The sequence below is a fragment of the Protobothrops mucrosquamatus genome, unplaced genomic scaffold (assembly GCF_001527695.2).
Source record: "Protobothrops mucrosquamatus isolate PMUCROS unplaced genomic scaffold, P.Mucros_1.0 scaffold3738, whole genome shotgun sequence".
Taxonomy (NCBI): domain Eukaryota; kingdom Metazoa; phylum Chordata; class Lepidosauria; order Squamata; family Viperidae; genus Protobothrops; species Protobothrops mucrosquamatus.
The window spans coordinates 11,021-23,477 of NW_015389691.1; the positions used below are offsets into that span (position 1 = coordinate 11,021).

Consider the following 12,457-nt stretch of genomic DNA (forward strand, 5'->3'; position numbering starts at 1 on the left):
GAAGAAACCAGGGAAGCCTTGCTCTCTTCAGCTTTACTCAGTGCATTAGAAGGTGTCCATGCGAACTCTACAATGAAGCAGGAGGGAGGGAAATGTCAAAATTCATGGTGGTGTGATTGCTGTGTACCCCCCCCCCCAGGCCAGAGCATCCCACCCTCCATCCCATTCCATGTGACAATGAAAGGGGGGGGGTAAAGGAAATGGATGCTGGTGATTCTCAGGGGTGGTCAGGGCCAGGTAAGTAACCAGCCATGCATTGCAGGCCACCTCTGATGAGGGGAAGGACACTGACCCAGAGCAGGCTGGGCGAAGTCTCCTGGGTCTTTGGGGGCCTCCCTTGAAGCAGCTCCATCCAGGTGTCCGAGAAGGAGGCCTCTTTGGAGGAGAGCAAAGAGCTGCAGGCCTTGTGCTCATGGAAGGCACCCGGGTGGCCTCTTTGCCCCATACAAATATGGGGGCTGTGCTGGGCTACTGCTCTTTAATTTGAGTAGCGCAATTAATACCAACTCTCCAAGTGTTGCCTGCTGTGGGCCCACCAGACTGTGGTGCCAGGCAAACCACACTTGTCAGTGAGAAGGACCTGGGGAACCTCCTCCAAAGCTTTGCTGTGTTTCTTTGTGGGGGAAGTGGCAGAAGTGGAGTCTCCTAGACTCCAAATGCCAGCCTCTCTCACAGGAGCCATCTCCTTCCCTCTCTTGGACTTCTCTTCTTTCCGCTAAACATGCCTGGTTCTGGATCTCTCAGGATTTAGCTAAGCCACCCCCCTCCTCATCCCCTTGGCACTCTGGGTTTGGACTTTGTGGCCAACCTCTTTGGCTTCTTCAGGTAAGTGTCGTAATAGTTTCTAGCTAAGTGCTGGTTCTAAGGATGACTGTCAAGCAAAGCTTGGGCCAAGTGATTAGGATGGACCATCTCTGGTGAAGCTAATTCATGGCTCCTTTGCAAAACCCGTTCATAATTTCCTAATAAATTAATAGGCCAGATCCTGAATGGATTGGCTGCAGGTTCCCAAAGTCTTCAAGGGCAAAGGTTGAGTAAAGTGCAGAACAGTAGTAGAGCAGTAGTAGAGACAAAGCTAACTCTTTTCCCCAGAGCCCATACTCCAGATGGGGGTCCTACCCAGCCTCTCCTGGAAACCTGCAGACTGGAACCCAGGGAGCTTCTGAAAGACCAGGGAGACCGAGGCTGCTCAGGCAAACATTTTATTGGAGAAGAGCGTCTGATGGGAGAGGCAGGAAGGGTCACCCCCCCATGGCCCCCCAAGGCAGAAACGGGGAAGCCTTGCTCTCTTCATCACCACTCTCTGCGGTAGAAGGTGCTGGAGCCAACCCTACAGTGAAACAGGAGGGTGGGAAATGTCAAAATTCATGGTGGCATGATTGATGTCTCCCCCCCCCCAGGCTGAGCATCCCATCCCCCACCCCATTCCCTCCTCCCACCCAGGCACGTGAGAATGAAAAGGGAGGGCAAAGGAAATGGACACTTCTGGTTCTCAGAGGCGGCCAGGGCCGGGGAATGACAAGACCCAAAGCAGGCTGGGCGAATTCTCCTAGGTCTTTGGGGGCTTCCCATCAAGCAGCTCCGTCCAGGTGGCTGCAAAAGGGGCCTCTTTGGAGGGGAGCAGCAGAGCTGCAGGCCTTGCGCTCCCTCAGGGAAGGCACCCAGGTGGCCTCTTTGCCCCCTACCAATATGGGGCTGTGTTGGGCTACTGCTCTCCGATTCGAGTAGAGCAATAAATGCCAACTCTCCAAGTGTGGGCAACCCAGCCTGTGGTGCCACCCAAACCACACTTGTCAGTGAGAAGGACCTGGGGAAGCTGCTCAAAAGCTTTGCTGCCTTTCTTTGTGGGGGAAGGGGCAGAAACGGAGTCTCCTAGAGTCACAATGCCAGCCTCTCCTGCAGGAGCTGCCCAGAGAGAGGCCAACCATTGGGGCGCCCTTTCAAGAGCCACTTTGGGGGGTGGAAGAGAGAGAAAAAGAAGAGGTGCCCAGGGCCCTTCCAGTTAGGGGTCGCAGCAGTTCAGCCCCTGGTTTTCCTTACCAGGCCGCCCCCCAATCCTTTCCCTTGGATTCAGGGGGCTCACGCCGCAGCCAGGTTGTCCTCAGCTGCTCCTTTCCGTCGTAGTCCACCCGACAATGGCCCACAAAGACGGCTATGGGTCCTGTCAGGTATCTTCCATTCCACAACCAAAACTGAGAGATTTCACTATTGTACAGGACGGTGAAGCTAAAGGTAGGCAGGAACCCCTGATGCTGGATGCCCAGCAGCGGGTGTGAAAAGATGTAAGGCATATGTGTATCGAAATAGAAGAAGCCTCTGAACACCCCCGTGTCACTGACGCTGTGGATCTTCATGCTGTAGCCACCTTCATCACTCCATCTGCCGGTCAGGGAGCACTAAAAAAGAGCGAGAGGGGGGAGGAAAGCCTGTCAGGGTGATAGCCAAGCCCAGATGTCCAACAGGTAGAGACTCTCACTCCATTTTCTCCGGGGGATCTGAAAATACCCGCTGCTCACACGTGCCCGACCCCCGGGGATGCCCACGCCGGGTGGGGCTGGCAAAGGGGGCGCATCCCAAAGTCCGTCGGTCGAGGCGCCTGCAAGACCGCGTCCGGGACGACGCCCTGCGGGCGGATCGCTCTGCCATCTCCGCAGCGATTGAGAGCACCAGCCCCGGCGGGAGGCTGCCGAAGCCGCGGCCGAGCACGGAGGAGGAAACGCTTGACCGGTCCGCCGTCGGGGACCCAGGGCCTCTGGCACTCAGCGCGACGGCACCGGGTGCGATCAACCCCGAGGAAGCGGCCCCCTCTGCGCAGCCCGCCGGCTCCCACCAGCTGCTCCTGCCGCCCACCCGAGCAGAGGCTGGTGTGTGTGTGTGTGGGAGGGCTTTCCACACGGGAGGCTGAGACCCTCCGCCTCCCACCCCGCATCTGACCTTGGCAGCTGACTCCGAGTTTTGGGGTTCGGCAAAGGTTCCCGAGCAGCCGAGCAGGAAAGCGAGGAGCCCCAGAGCTGCCAGGCCAATCGCCATGGTGGTCTCCAGGAATCTAGACGTGCCAGCCCCAGGCGGGACGCCCCTTATAAAGCCCCTCTCGCACCCGCTCCCCCCCCTTTCAGCTGCCGCCTCCCTCCACCACCCCCAGCGGCTGGGAGGGGCAGGATCCCCGTCCGAGGGGCGGAGGCTTCTGCGAAATCGCTGGTCCCGCAGCGAGCGCTGAGCAGCACTTGGGCAGCAAGAGGGGCGGGGGGGGCATTTCTTCTCGGGCACCCCACCCAACACGGGCATTCTTACAATCCTCCTCCTCCTCCTCCTCCTCCTCCTCCTCCTCCTCCTCAGTTACCTTCCCCAATTAGCTTAAAGCCCGGGCTTTCTCCTCAGCTCCTCAGCCTGGCAAAACCTTACCAGCTTCTCCTTGGGTTCCCACAGCAGCCTTTTTATTATGGCTAGCTGAGCTTACATCCCCCCTCCCCCCATGCACCTGATTCCTAAAGGTAAGAAAAAGCCTATTAAAGAATACAGAAAATGGCTGCGTTGTCATCAGTTGTCAGAGGGGGAACATCCAATGTTAGCAGCGTTGACATCCGGTGGGGGGGCCCTTACAAAAAGGACAAATCCTGCAATTCAAACAAAATGATAGGTTAGGGGTCGCCCCTTGGTTTGTTAGGGTGTTTCTCATAGAATTTATGAATGAGCCTGTCGGCTTTTACATCACTAGATTTTACCCAAGTGGCTTCAGTCAAAGGGTGTCCTTTCCTCTGCACTAAGTACTGTAACTTTCCCTTAAAAAGTCTAGAATCAAGAATAGGCTTCCCTTCATAATGAGTCTGTCCAGCTGGCTACCATGAGAGGCCCAGGTGCCTTCTTAGGGGGAGGTCCTAAGGTGGAGCCCCGAGACAGGCTCAGCAGTTAGCTGGAAACTATTTCCACACTTACCTGAATAAGCCAAAGAGGTTGGCCACAAACGGTTCAGTTATAACAACTGGATTTGCAATGAAGAATTTTGCAAGTGGGACCATTAGAGGAACAAGAAAAAGTAAAGTGGCATTTTGCTTAAAGGTCCAGAGCCAAAAAGCTCCACCTTACCATGTTAAAAAACAACCCCAGAATTGAGAGCTTATTTTATTTTAATAACTTTTATGCCACCCATCTCACTAATGCAGCAACTCTGGTTGGCTTACATTGTAATAAAAATTTAAAAATTCTAAAAAGAAATGAAACTACAATATATGAGATTGAAAGTAAGAACCCAGGTGATGGACATTCTGGGGGTAAGAATCTTGTCTACCAAATGAGACACCCCCAGGGTACCCTACCCTGTCAGGACCCCAAGCTGAGCAGCTAAGCCAGGTTTTCAGGCTCTTCCAGAAGGCCAGGATTGTGTTTTTGTGTGTCTGAGGGGGGGTGTCTCATCTCTGATGGTTGAATATTCTGGGGGGGCCCACAGCACAAAAGGCTCTTCTCCTGGAGCCCAGCAGCAGAATTTTTTTGGCCAATGGGATCCAAATTAGGCTGCTTCCACTGGAAGGAGAGGGGCCAGCTAGTCCCATTGGGGTTAGGCAGTTCTGCACACACCCCAGCTGCATTAAGTGCACCCCCAATGCTTATTATGGGATGTTAACCAGCTGCATTTGTCTTCAGCACATCAGGAACAAGTGATGAAATATAATGAAATGCTGATGTGTTTAGGACTTACATTACTTTTGTTACAATTTTAAAATAACAGGACCTTGCAAGGCTGAATCCACCTCCCTCTCTTCATCTTTGTGAAAGGGAAGAAAGTCATTAGGCCTGAGACCCTTCCTCAAATTTCATTTCTACTTTGGACACAGTTTTTTTTCATCTGATAGTCACTTCTCTTGAGGCTCTTCCTCCTGTTTCCTCTTGTAGCCCATTCTGTCACCAGGGAGGTGCACCAGCACATGGGTAATCTGAGGCACAACTGGAAGAGATGCTCAGAAGAGAAGATAAAAACAAAGGAAAGGGGGTGGCTGGGTCAGTGGTCCAAGGAAGGGAAAGGAAAGACTAGATCTGCTGCCAGGAGGACATGGTTGGAGATGAACAAGGAAGAGGCAAAGAGCAGAGCTGCTGCTTCTCTGGGTCTTCTCTCCCAAGACTCCAGATGGAGCTGGGCAGAATCACCAGCAGGGACCAGGAGACAAGAGGTGGGAGGGAGGGAGAGAGAGGCAGAGAGAGAGACAGAGACAGAGACAGACAGAGAGAGACAGAGACAGAGACAGAGACAGAGACAGAGACAGAGACAGAGACAAAGACAGACAGACAGAGACAGAGACAGAGACAGAGAAAGCCTGGGTGAGTTGAACTCCCTAAGCCAGGTTGTCCAGGAGTCTCAAAGAGCTCCTGGGGGCATCTCAGACCCATCAAATTTTAGTGTAGTAGGGGCATCAAGGGTTTGGGGGTGACCCCAAATAAACCTGATATTTTTTGATACACTGTCTGATTTAGTTGATTATGGAAATTGGTTTTCTATACTACCTGCCATCCTGCATTAATGCCTTTAATTATTCTTTCTACACAAATGTTGGGCTTTGCATTTATCCCTGTTGAAATTAATCATCCTGATTTTTGCCCATTATTCCAGCTTTTAAAGATCCTTTGAAATCTTCATTCTGCCCTCTGAAGTTATTAATTATTTATAATTATAAATATAAATTATTTATTATTAATTATAAATATGTCAAACAGCACAAGCCCTGCAATTCATCACTTCCTTTCAATCAGATCTGGAGACTTTAATAAGCCCTTGTTGGATTTGAACTCTCCACAGGGTCTATCCATGTAATGGAAGTGTAGGCCAGCCACAGGTTGCCTTCTTCTTCTTCACCAGGATCTCATTGATATTTCTCAAATGTTTTGCTGAAGTCAAGGTTCATTATGTCCACTCCTGGGTCTTTGAGGGCCTCCCTTGAAGCAGCTCCGTCCAGGTGTCCGAGAAGGTGGCCTCTTTGGAGGGGAGCAGAAGAGCTGCAGGCCTTGTGCTCAGGGAAGGCACCCGGGTGGCCCCTTTGCCCCATACAAATATGGGGGCTGTGCTGGGCTACTGCTCTTTAATTCGAGTAGAGCAATTAATGCCAACTCTCCAAGTGTTGCCTGCTGTGGGCCCACCAGACTGTGGTGCCAGGCAAACCACACTTGTCAGTGAGAAGGACCTGGGGAAGCTCCTCCAAAGCTTTGCTGTGTTTCTTTGTGGGGGGAGTGGCAGAAGTGGAGTCTCCTAGACTCAAAATGCCAGCCTCTCTCACAGGAGCTGCTCAGCCCTGGGTGCGGAAACGTCCCCGAGAGAGGCAAACCTTTGGGGCAGCCTATCAAGAGCCACTTTGGCAGGGGGGGGGGGAGAGAGACAAAGAGGTGGCCAGGGCCCTTCCAGTTAGGGGGCACAGCAGTTCAGCCCCTGCTTTTCCTTACCGGGTCGCCCCCCAATCCTCTGCTGGAGATCCCACCTCCCCACACAGCAGCCAGGTTGTCTCCAGCTGCCGCTTTCCCTTCTCCTCCACCAGAGACTGGCCCACAAAGACAGGGGTGGATCCTGAGGGAGGAGACTCACTGGCAGGTCAAAGTTCTTGTACCAATTTGGGGGGGGGGATATTTCCCATAAAGACCCCCGCTACCTTTACGTTGGGAAAGTTTTATGGGCTCTGCGGGGCGAAGGGCTGCTGCGCTCAGAGAATCCGCTCCCCTCTAAGCCTGGCTCCCCATCCCCGGTTCCTTTGGCCGCGCTACTCCTCGCCCTTCCCGAAGGGAGGCAAATCCCCCCCACCCTCCGCAGTTTCTGCAGTCCACCTGGGAGAGGAGGCGGGGGGGGGGCATTTCTCCGAAAAACCCAGAGCGAGCAAAGAACAGAGTGCAAAGGGCCCCCCCTGAAGAAAGTTGGCCTGGAAGCGGGAGGTGAGAAAGCGGAGATATTTCCCCCCGGGGTAGTCCACACAGCCAACTCCCAGAGTCGGAGGGGAGGAGAATTGCAGCCTTAGGCGTCGTCGGAGCGAAATTTCCGAAAAGGGGAAAGCAAACTAGGAGAAGAGAGCGAACGAGGTTTCCAGGGTCCTTAGCCGAGGAAGTATAAAGACTGGGAGTTGGGGGTTTTCATCTTTCTAGAGAGGCGACAAAGAAAGATGCCCAGCAGGCTCCAATGATCTTTGAGTGGCCACTTCTCCTGGGCCTTGTTCCAGGAGCCACCAAGAACACCAGACTGCTGGTTCCCCCCCCCCACCCCCCATCTTGCCTCTGCCCTCTGGCCAGGTTCTCCTGGGGCAGGCTGGGCAGAGGGAGCAGGGCAGGAAGGGGAGGAACCCAGCCCTCCCCCTCCCTCCCTCCCTGGGCCTTCTCTTCTTTCCGCTAAACATGCCTGGTTCTGGATCTCTGAGGATTTAGTCAAACCCCCCCTCCCCGCACCTGCCCCATCTCCTTAGCACTCTGGGTTTGGCTTTGACAATAAGGCTTTTTGTAGATTCAAATACATTTTCCAGGTCATTCTCTTGATTTATCCTTGGTATTTTCTTTTTAGTTTTTAAAACTTCAGCCCGGTTGTTTTGAATAGCACCCAGAGTCACTTGGCAGTGAAATGGTCAGTGAATGAATTTAATAAATAACATATCCAGTAAGACATCCTTTTCCAAATTATTCCCCTGATCTGTCATAGGTAGTTCCACATTCTCTATTTTCTCCCTCCCACCCTCTCTTGTCTCCTGGTTCCTGCAGGTGATTCTGCCCTGCTCCATCTGGAGTCTTGGGGGAGAAGACCCAGGGAAGGAGCAGCTCTGCTTTTTGCCTCTTCCTTGTTCACCTCCAACCAGATCCTCCTGGCAGCAGATCCACTCCTTCCTTTCCCTTCCTTGGACCACTGACCCAGCCAACCCCCCCCTTTTCCTTTGCTTTTATCTTCTCTTGTGAGCATCTCTTCCAGTTGTGCCTCAGATTACCCATTTGCTGGTGCACCTCCTTGGTGACAGAATGGGCTACAAGAGGAAACAGGAGGAAGAGCCTCAATATAAATGATGATCAGATGAAAAATAAAATGTGTCCAAGGCAGAAATGAAATTTGAGGAAGGGTCTCAGACCTAAGGACTTTATTCCCTTTCAGTAAGATGAAGAGAGGGAGGTGGATTCAGCCTTGTAAGGGTCTGTTACTTTAACTTTGTAATAAAAGTCAGGTAAGTCCTAAGCATATCAGAATTTCCTGATATTTCATCACCTGTTCCTGATCTGCTGAAGACACATCCCATAATAAGCATGGGGGATGCACTTAGTGAAGCTTTCGGGCAGTGGTGGTGAACCTATGGCACGGGTGCCAGAGGTTGCACTCAGAGCCCTCTCTGTGGGCACACGCGCCTTCGCCCCAGTCCTAGGCCTTCAGCTGGGTTTTATAAAACCTTTTCGCTTTAGGCCTCCGCCGCCGTGTACAAAAAAAAGTTCAATCAATCAGTCAATTTCAACTTCTCGTGGGGAAAAAAAGATCTTGCAAAGTTGGAATTGATTGATTGAACTTTTTATCCCACCCAGTCTGCTGTTACCACTGTAGCCACACCCACCCAATGGGCCACACCCACCCGGCACCCGACGATGCATAAGTGGGTTTTGGGTTGCAGTTTGGGCACTCGGTCTCTAAAAGGTTCGCCATCACTGCTTTGGGGTATCTGAGGAACTGCCTCACCCCAATGGGACTAGCTGGCCCCTCTCCTTCCAGTGGAAGCAGCCTAATTTGGATCCCATTGGCCAAAGAATTTCTGCTGCTGGGCTCCAGGAGAAGAGCCTTTTCTGCTGTGCCCCCCCCAAGAATATTCTACCATCAGAGGTGAGATCCCCCCAGACACACAATCCTGGCTTTCTGGAAGACCCCGAAAACCTGGCTTGACAAGATAGGGTACCTTGAGGGTGTCTCATTGGGTATAGTCCATCAGTTTGGTTCTTAACTTTTAATCTTTTTATTCTAGTTTCGATTCTTTTTAGTACTTTTTAACTTTTATTTTATTGTAAGCCATCCAGAGTTGCTGTAGTAGTGAAATGGGTGACATAAAAAGTTATTAAAATAAAATACGCTCTCCACTTCTGGGGGTGGTTTTTTTTGACATGCTAATGTGGACCTTTTTTCTCTCTGGACCTTTAAGCAAAGATGCCACATTACTTTTTCTTGTTCCTCTAACTGCTCCACTTGCAAAATTCTTGATTACAAATCCAGTTGTTATAAGTGAACCGTTTGTGGTCAACCTCTTTGGCTTCTTCAGGTAAGTGTTGAAATAGGTTCTAGCTAAGTGCTGGTTCTAAGGATGACTCTGTCAATCAAAGCTTGGGCCAAATGATTAGGATGGACCAGCTCTGGGTGAAGCTAATTCATGGCTCATTTGCAAAACCCTTTCATAATTTCCTAATAAATTAATAGGTCAGATCCTGAGTGGATTGGATGCAGGTTCCCAAATTCTTCAAGGGCAAAGGTTGAGTAAAGTGCAGAACAGTAGTAGAGCAGTAGTAGAGACAAAGCTACCTCTTTACCCCAGAGCCCATACTCCAGATGGAGGTCCTACCCAGCCTCTCCTGGAAACCTGCAGACTGGCACCCAGGGAGCTTCTGAAAGACCAGGGAGGCAGAGACTGCTCAGGCAAACATTTTATTGGAGAAGAGTGTCTGATGGGTGAAGTAGGAAGGGTCACCCCCCCAAGGCCCCCCAAGGCAGAAACGGGGAAGCCTTGCTCTCTTCATCACCACTCTGTGCGGTAGAAGATGCTGGAGCCAGCCCTACAATGAAACAGGAGGGTGGGAAATGTCAAAATTCATGGTGGCATGATTGATGTCTCCCCCCCCCCAGGCTGAGCGTCCCATCCCCCACCCCATTCCCTCCTCCCACCCAGGCACGTGAGAATGAAAAGGGGGGCAAAGGAAACGGAGGCTTCTGGTTCTCAGAGACGGCCAGGGCTGGGGAATGACAAGACCCAAAGCAAGCTGGGCGAATTCTCCTGGGTCTTTGTGGGCTTCCCCTCAAGCAGCTCCGTCCAGGTGGCCGCAAAAGGCCTTGCGCTCGCTCAGGGAAGGCACCCGGGTGGCCTCTTTGCCCCATACAAATATGGGGCTGTGTTGGGCTACTGCTCTCCGGTATGAGTAGAGCAATTAATGCCAACCCTCCAAGTGTTGCCAGCTGTGGGCAACCCAGACTGTGGTGCCACCCAAACCACTCTTGTCAGTGAGAAGGACCTGGGGAAGCTGCTCAAAAGCTTTGCTGTGTTTCTTTGTGGGGGAAGTGGCAGAAACAGAGTCTCCTAGACTCACAATGCCAGCCTCTCCCGCAGGAGCTGCCCCGAGAGAGGCAAAGCATTGGGGCGCCCTTTCAAGAGCCACTTGGGGGGTGGAAGAGAGGGCCCTTCCAGTTAGGGGGTGCAGCAGTTCAGCCCCTGGTTTTCCTTACCAGGCCGCCCCCCAATCCTTTCCCTCGGATTCCGGGGGCTCACGCCGCAGCCAGGTTGTCCTCAGCTGCTCCTTTCCCTTCCAGTCCACCAGACACAGGCCCACAAAGACGGCTCTGGGTCCTGTCACGTGTCTTCGATTCCACAACAAAAACTGAACGATTTCACTATCATAGAGGACGGCGAAGCCAAAGATGGGCGGGAGCCCCTGATGCTGGATGCCCAGCAGCGGGTTTGAAAACATGTAAGGCATAAGTGTCGTATCGAAATAGAAGGTGCCTCTGAACAGCCCCGTGTCACTGACGCTGTCGATCTCCATGCTGTAGCCACGGTCATCCTCCCATCTGCCGGTGAGGGAGCACTAGGAAAGAGCGGGAGGGGGGAGGAAAGTCCAACAGGTAGAGACTCTGACTCCATTCTCTCCGGGGGATCTGAAAACACCCGCGGCTCACACGTGCCCGACCCCCGGGGATGCCCACGCCGCGTCGGGCTGAGAAAGGCAGCCCATCCCAAAGTCCGTCGGTCGAGGCGTCTGCCAGACCGCGTCCGGGACGACACCCCGCGGGTGGATCACTCTGCCATCTCCGCACAGAGCGAGAGCACCAGCCCCGGAGGCAGGCGGCCGAGCATGGAGGAGGAAACGCTTGACCGGTCCGCCGTCGGGGACCCAGGGCCTCTGGCGCTCAGCGCGACGGCACCGGGTGCGATCAACCCCGAGGAAGCGGCACCCTCTGCGCAGCCGGCCGGCTCCCACCAGCTGCTCCTGTCTCCCACCCGAGCAGAGGCTGGTGTGTGTGTGTGGGGGGGGCTTTCCACACGGGAGGCTGAGACCCTCCGCCTCCCACCCCGCATCTGACCTTGACGCGCGACTTGGAGTTTTGGGGTTCGGCAAAGGTTCCGGAGCAGCCGAGCAGGAAAGCGAGGAGCCCCAGAGCTGCCAGGCCAATCGCCATGGTGGTCTCCAGGAATCTAGACGTGCCAGCCCCAGGCGGGACGCCCCTTATAAAGCCCCGCTCGCACCCGCTCCCCCCCCCCCCTTTCAGCTGCCGCCTCCCTCCACCACCCCCAGCGGCTGGGAGGGGCGGGATCCCCGTCCGAGGGGCGGAGGCTTCTGCGAAATCGCTGGTCCTGCTGCGAGCGCTGAGCAGCACTTGGGCAGCAAGAGGGGCGGGGGGCATTTCTTCTCGGGCACCCCACCGCCTCTGACCCAACACGGGCATTCTTACTTTCCTCCTCCTCCTCCTCCTCCTCCTCCTCCTCCTCCTCCTCAGTTACCTTCCCCAATTAGCTTAAAGCCCGGGCTTTCTCCTCAGCTCCTCAGCCCGGCAAAACCTTATCAGCTTCTCCTTGGGTTCCCACAGCAGCCTTATTATTATGGCTAGCTGAGCTTACATCCCCCCTCCCCCCATGCACCTGATTCCTAAAGGTAAGAAAAAGCCTATTAAAGAATAGAGAAAATGGCTGCGTTTTCATCAGTTGTCAGAGGGGGAACATCCAATGTTAGCAGCGTTGACATCCGGTGGGGGGGCCCTTACAAAAAGGACAAATCCTGCAATTCAAACAAAATCACAGGTTAGGGGTCGCCCCTTGGTTTGTTAGGGTGTTTCTCATAGAATTTATGAATGAGGCTGTGGGCTTTTACATCACTAGATTTTACCCACGTGGCTTCAGTCAAAGGATGTCCTTTCCTCTGCACTAAGTACTGTAACTTTCCCTTAAAAAGTCTAGAATCAAGAATAGGCTTCCCTTCATAATGAGTCTGCCCGGCTGGCTACCAGGAGAGGCCCAGGTGCCTTCTTAGGGGGAGGTCCTAAGGTGGAGCCCCGAGACAGGCTCAGCAGTTAGCTAGAAACTATTTCCACACTTACCTGAAGAAGCCAAAGAGGTTGGCCACAAACGGTTCAGTTATAACAACTGGATTTGCAATCAAGAATTTTGCAATTGGGGCCAAAAGAGGAACAAGAAAAAGTAACGTGGCATTTTGCTTAAAGGTCCAGAGCCAAAAAGCTCCACCTTACCATGTTAAAAAACAACCCCAGAATTGAGAGCTT

The 12,457-nt window shown here is 53.1% G+C and overlaps 2 protein-coding genes across 2 annotated transcripts; both read right to left on the reverse strand.

Moving 5' to 3' along the window:
* Positions 1-1,293: 1,293 nt before the first annotated feature.
* On the reverse strand, positions 1,294-3,030 carry LOC107298131 (avidin-related protein 1-like). The gene is made up of 3 exons (XM_015827493.1): positions 2,935-3,030; positions 2,041-2,396; positions 1,294-1,330 (listed from the first exon to the last, which is right to left on the reverse strand). Exons 1-3 carry the CDS (start codon positions 3,028-3,030, stop codon positions 1,294-1,296), a joined length of 489 nt encoding a protein of 162 aa, XP_015682979.1.
* A 6,677-nt stretch (positions 3,031-9,707) lies between these two features.
* LOC107298132 (avidin-related protein 1-like) lies at positions 9,708-11,359 on the reverse strand. The gene is made up of 3 exons (XM_015827494.1): positions 11,264-11,359; positions 10,409-10,767; positions 9,708-9,744 (listed from the first exon to the last, which is right to left on the reverse strand). Exons 1-3 carry the CDS (start codon positions 11,357-11,359, stop codon positions 9,708-9,710), a joined length of 492 nt encoding a protein of 163 aa, XP_015682980.1.
* Positions 11,360-12,457: the final 1,098 nt, after the last annotated feature.

What these genes read in the sequence shown, in the direction of transcription:
- LOC107298131 (XM_015827493.1), bottom strand. Translation starts at nt 3,030, where the DNA reads ATGGCGATTGGCCTGGCAGCTCTGGGGCTCCTCGCTTTCCTGCTCGGC. An exon ending in ACTCGGAGTCAGCTGCCAAG is followed by an intron (nt 2,397 to 2,934) that starts GTCAGATGCGGG and finishes GCTCTTTTTTAG; the next exon opens with TGCTCCCTGACCGGCAGATG. An exon ending in AAGGATTGGGGGGCGGCCTG is followed by an intron (nt 1,331 to 2,040) that starts GTAAGGAAAACC and finishes GTTTCACTGTAG; the next exon opens with GGTTGGCTCCAGCACCTTCT.
- LOC107298132 (XM_015827494.1), bottom strand. Translation starts at nt 11,359, where the DNA reads ATGGCGATTGGCCTGGCAGCTCTGGGGCTCCTCGCTTTCCTGCTCGGC. An exon ending in ACTCCAAGTCGCGCGTCAAG is followed by an intron (nt 10,768 to 11,263) that starts GTCAGATGCGGG and finishes GCTCTTTCCTAG; the next exon opens with TGCTCCCTCACCGGCAGATG. An exon ending in AAGGATTGGGGGGCGGCCTG is followed by an intron (nt 9,745 to 10,408) that starts GTAAGGAAAACC and finishes GTTTCATTGTAG; the next exon opens with GGCTGGCTCCAGCATCTTCT.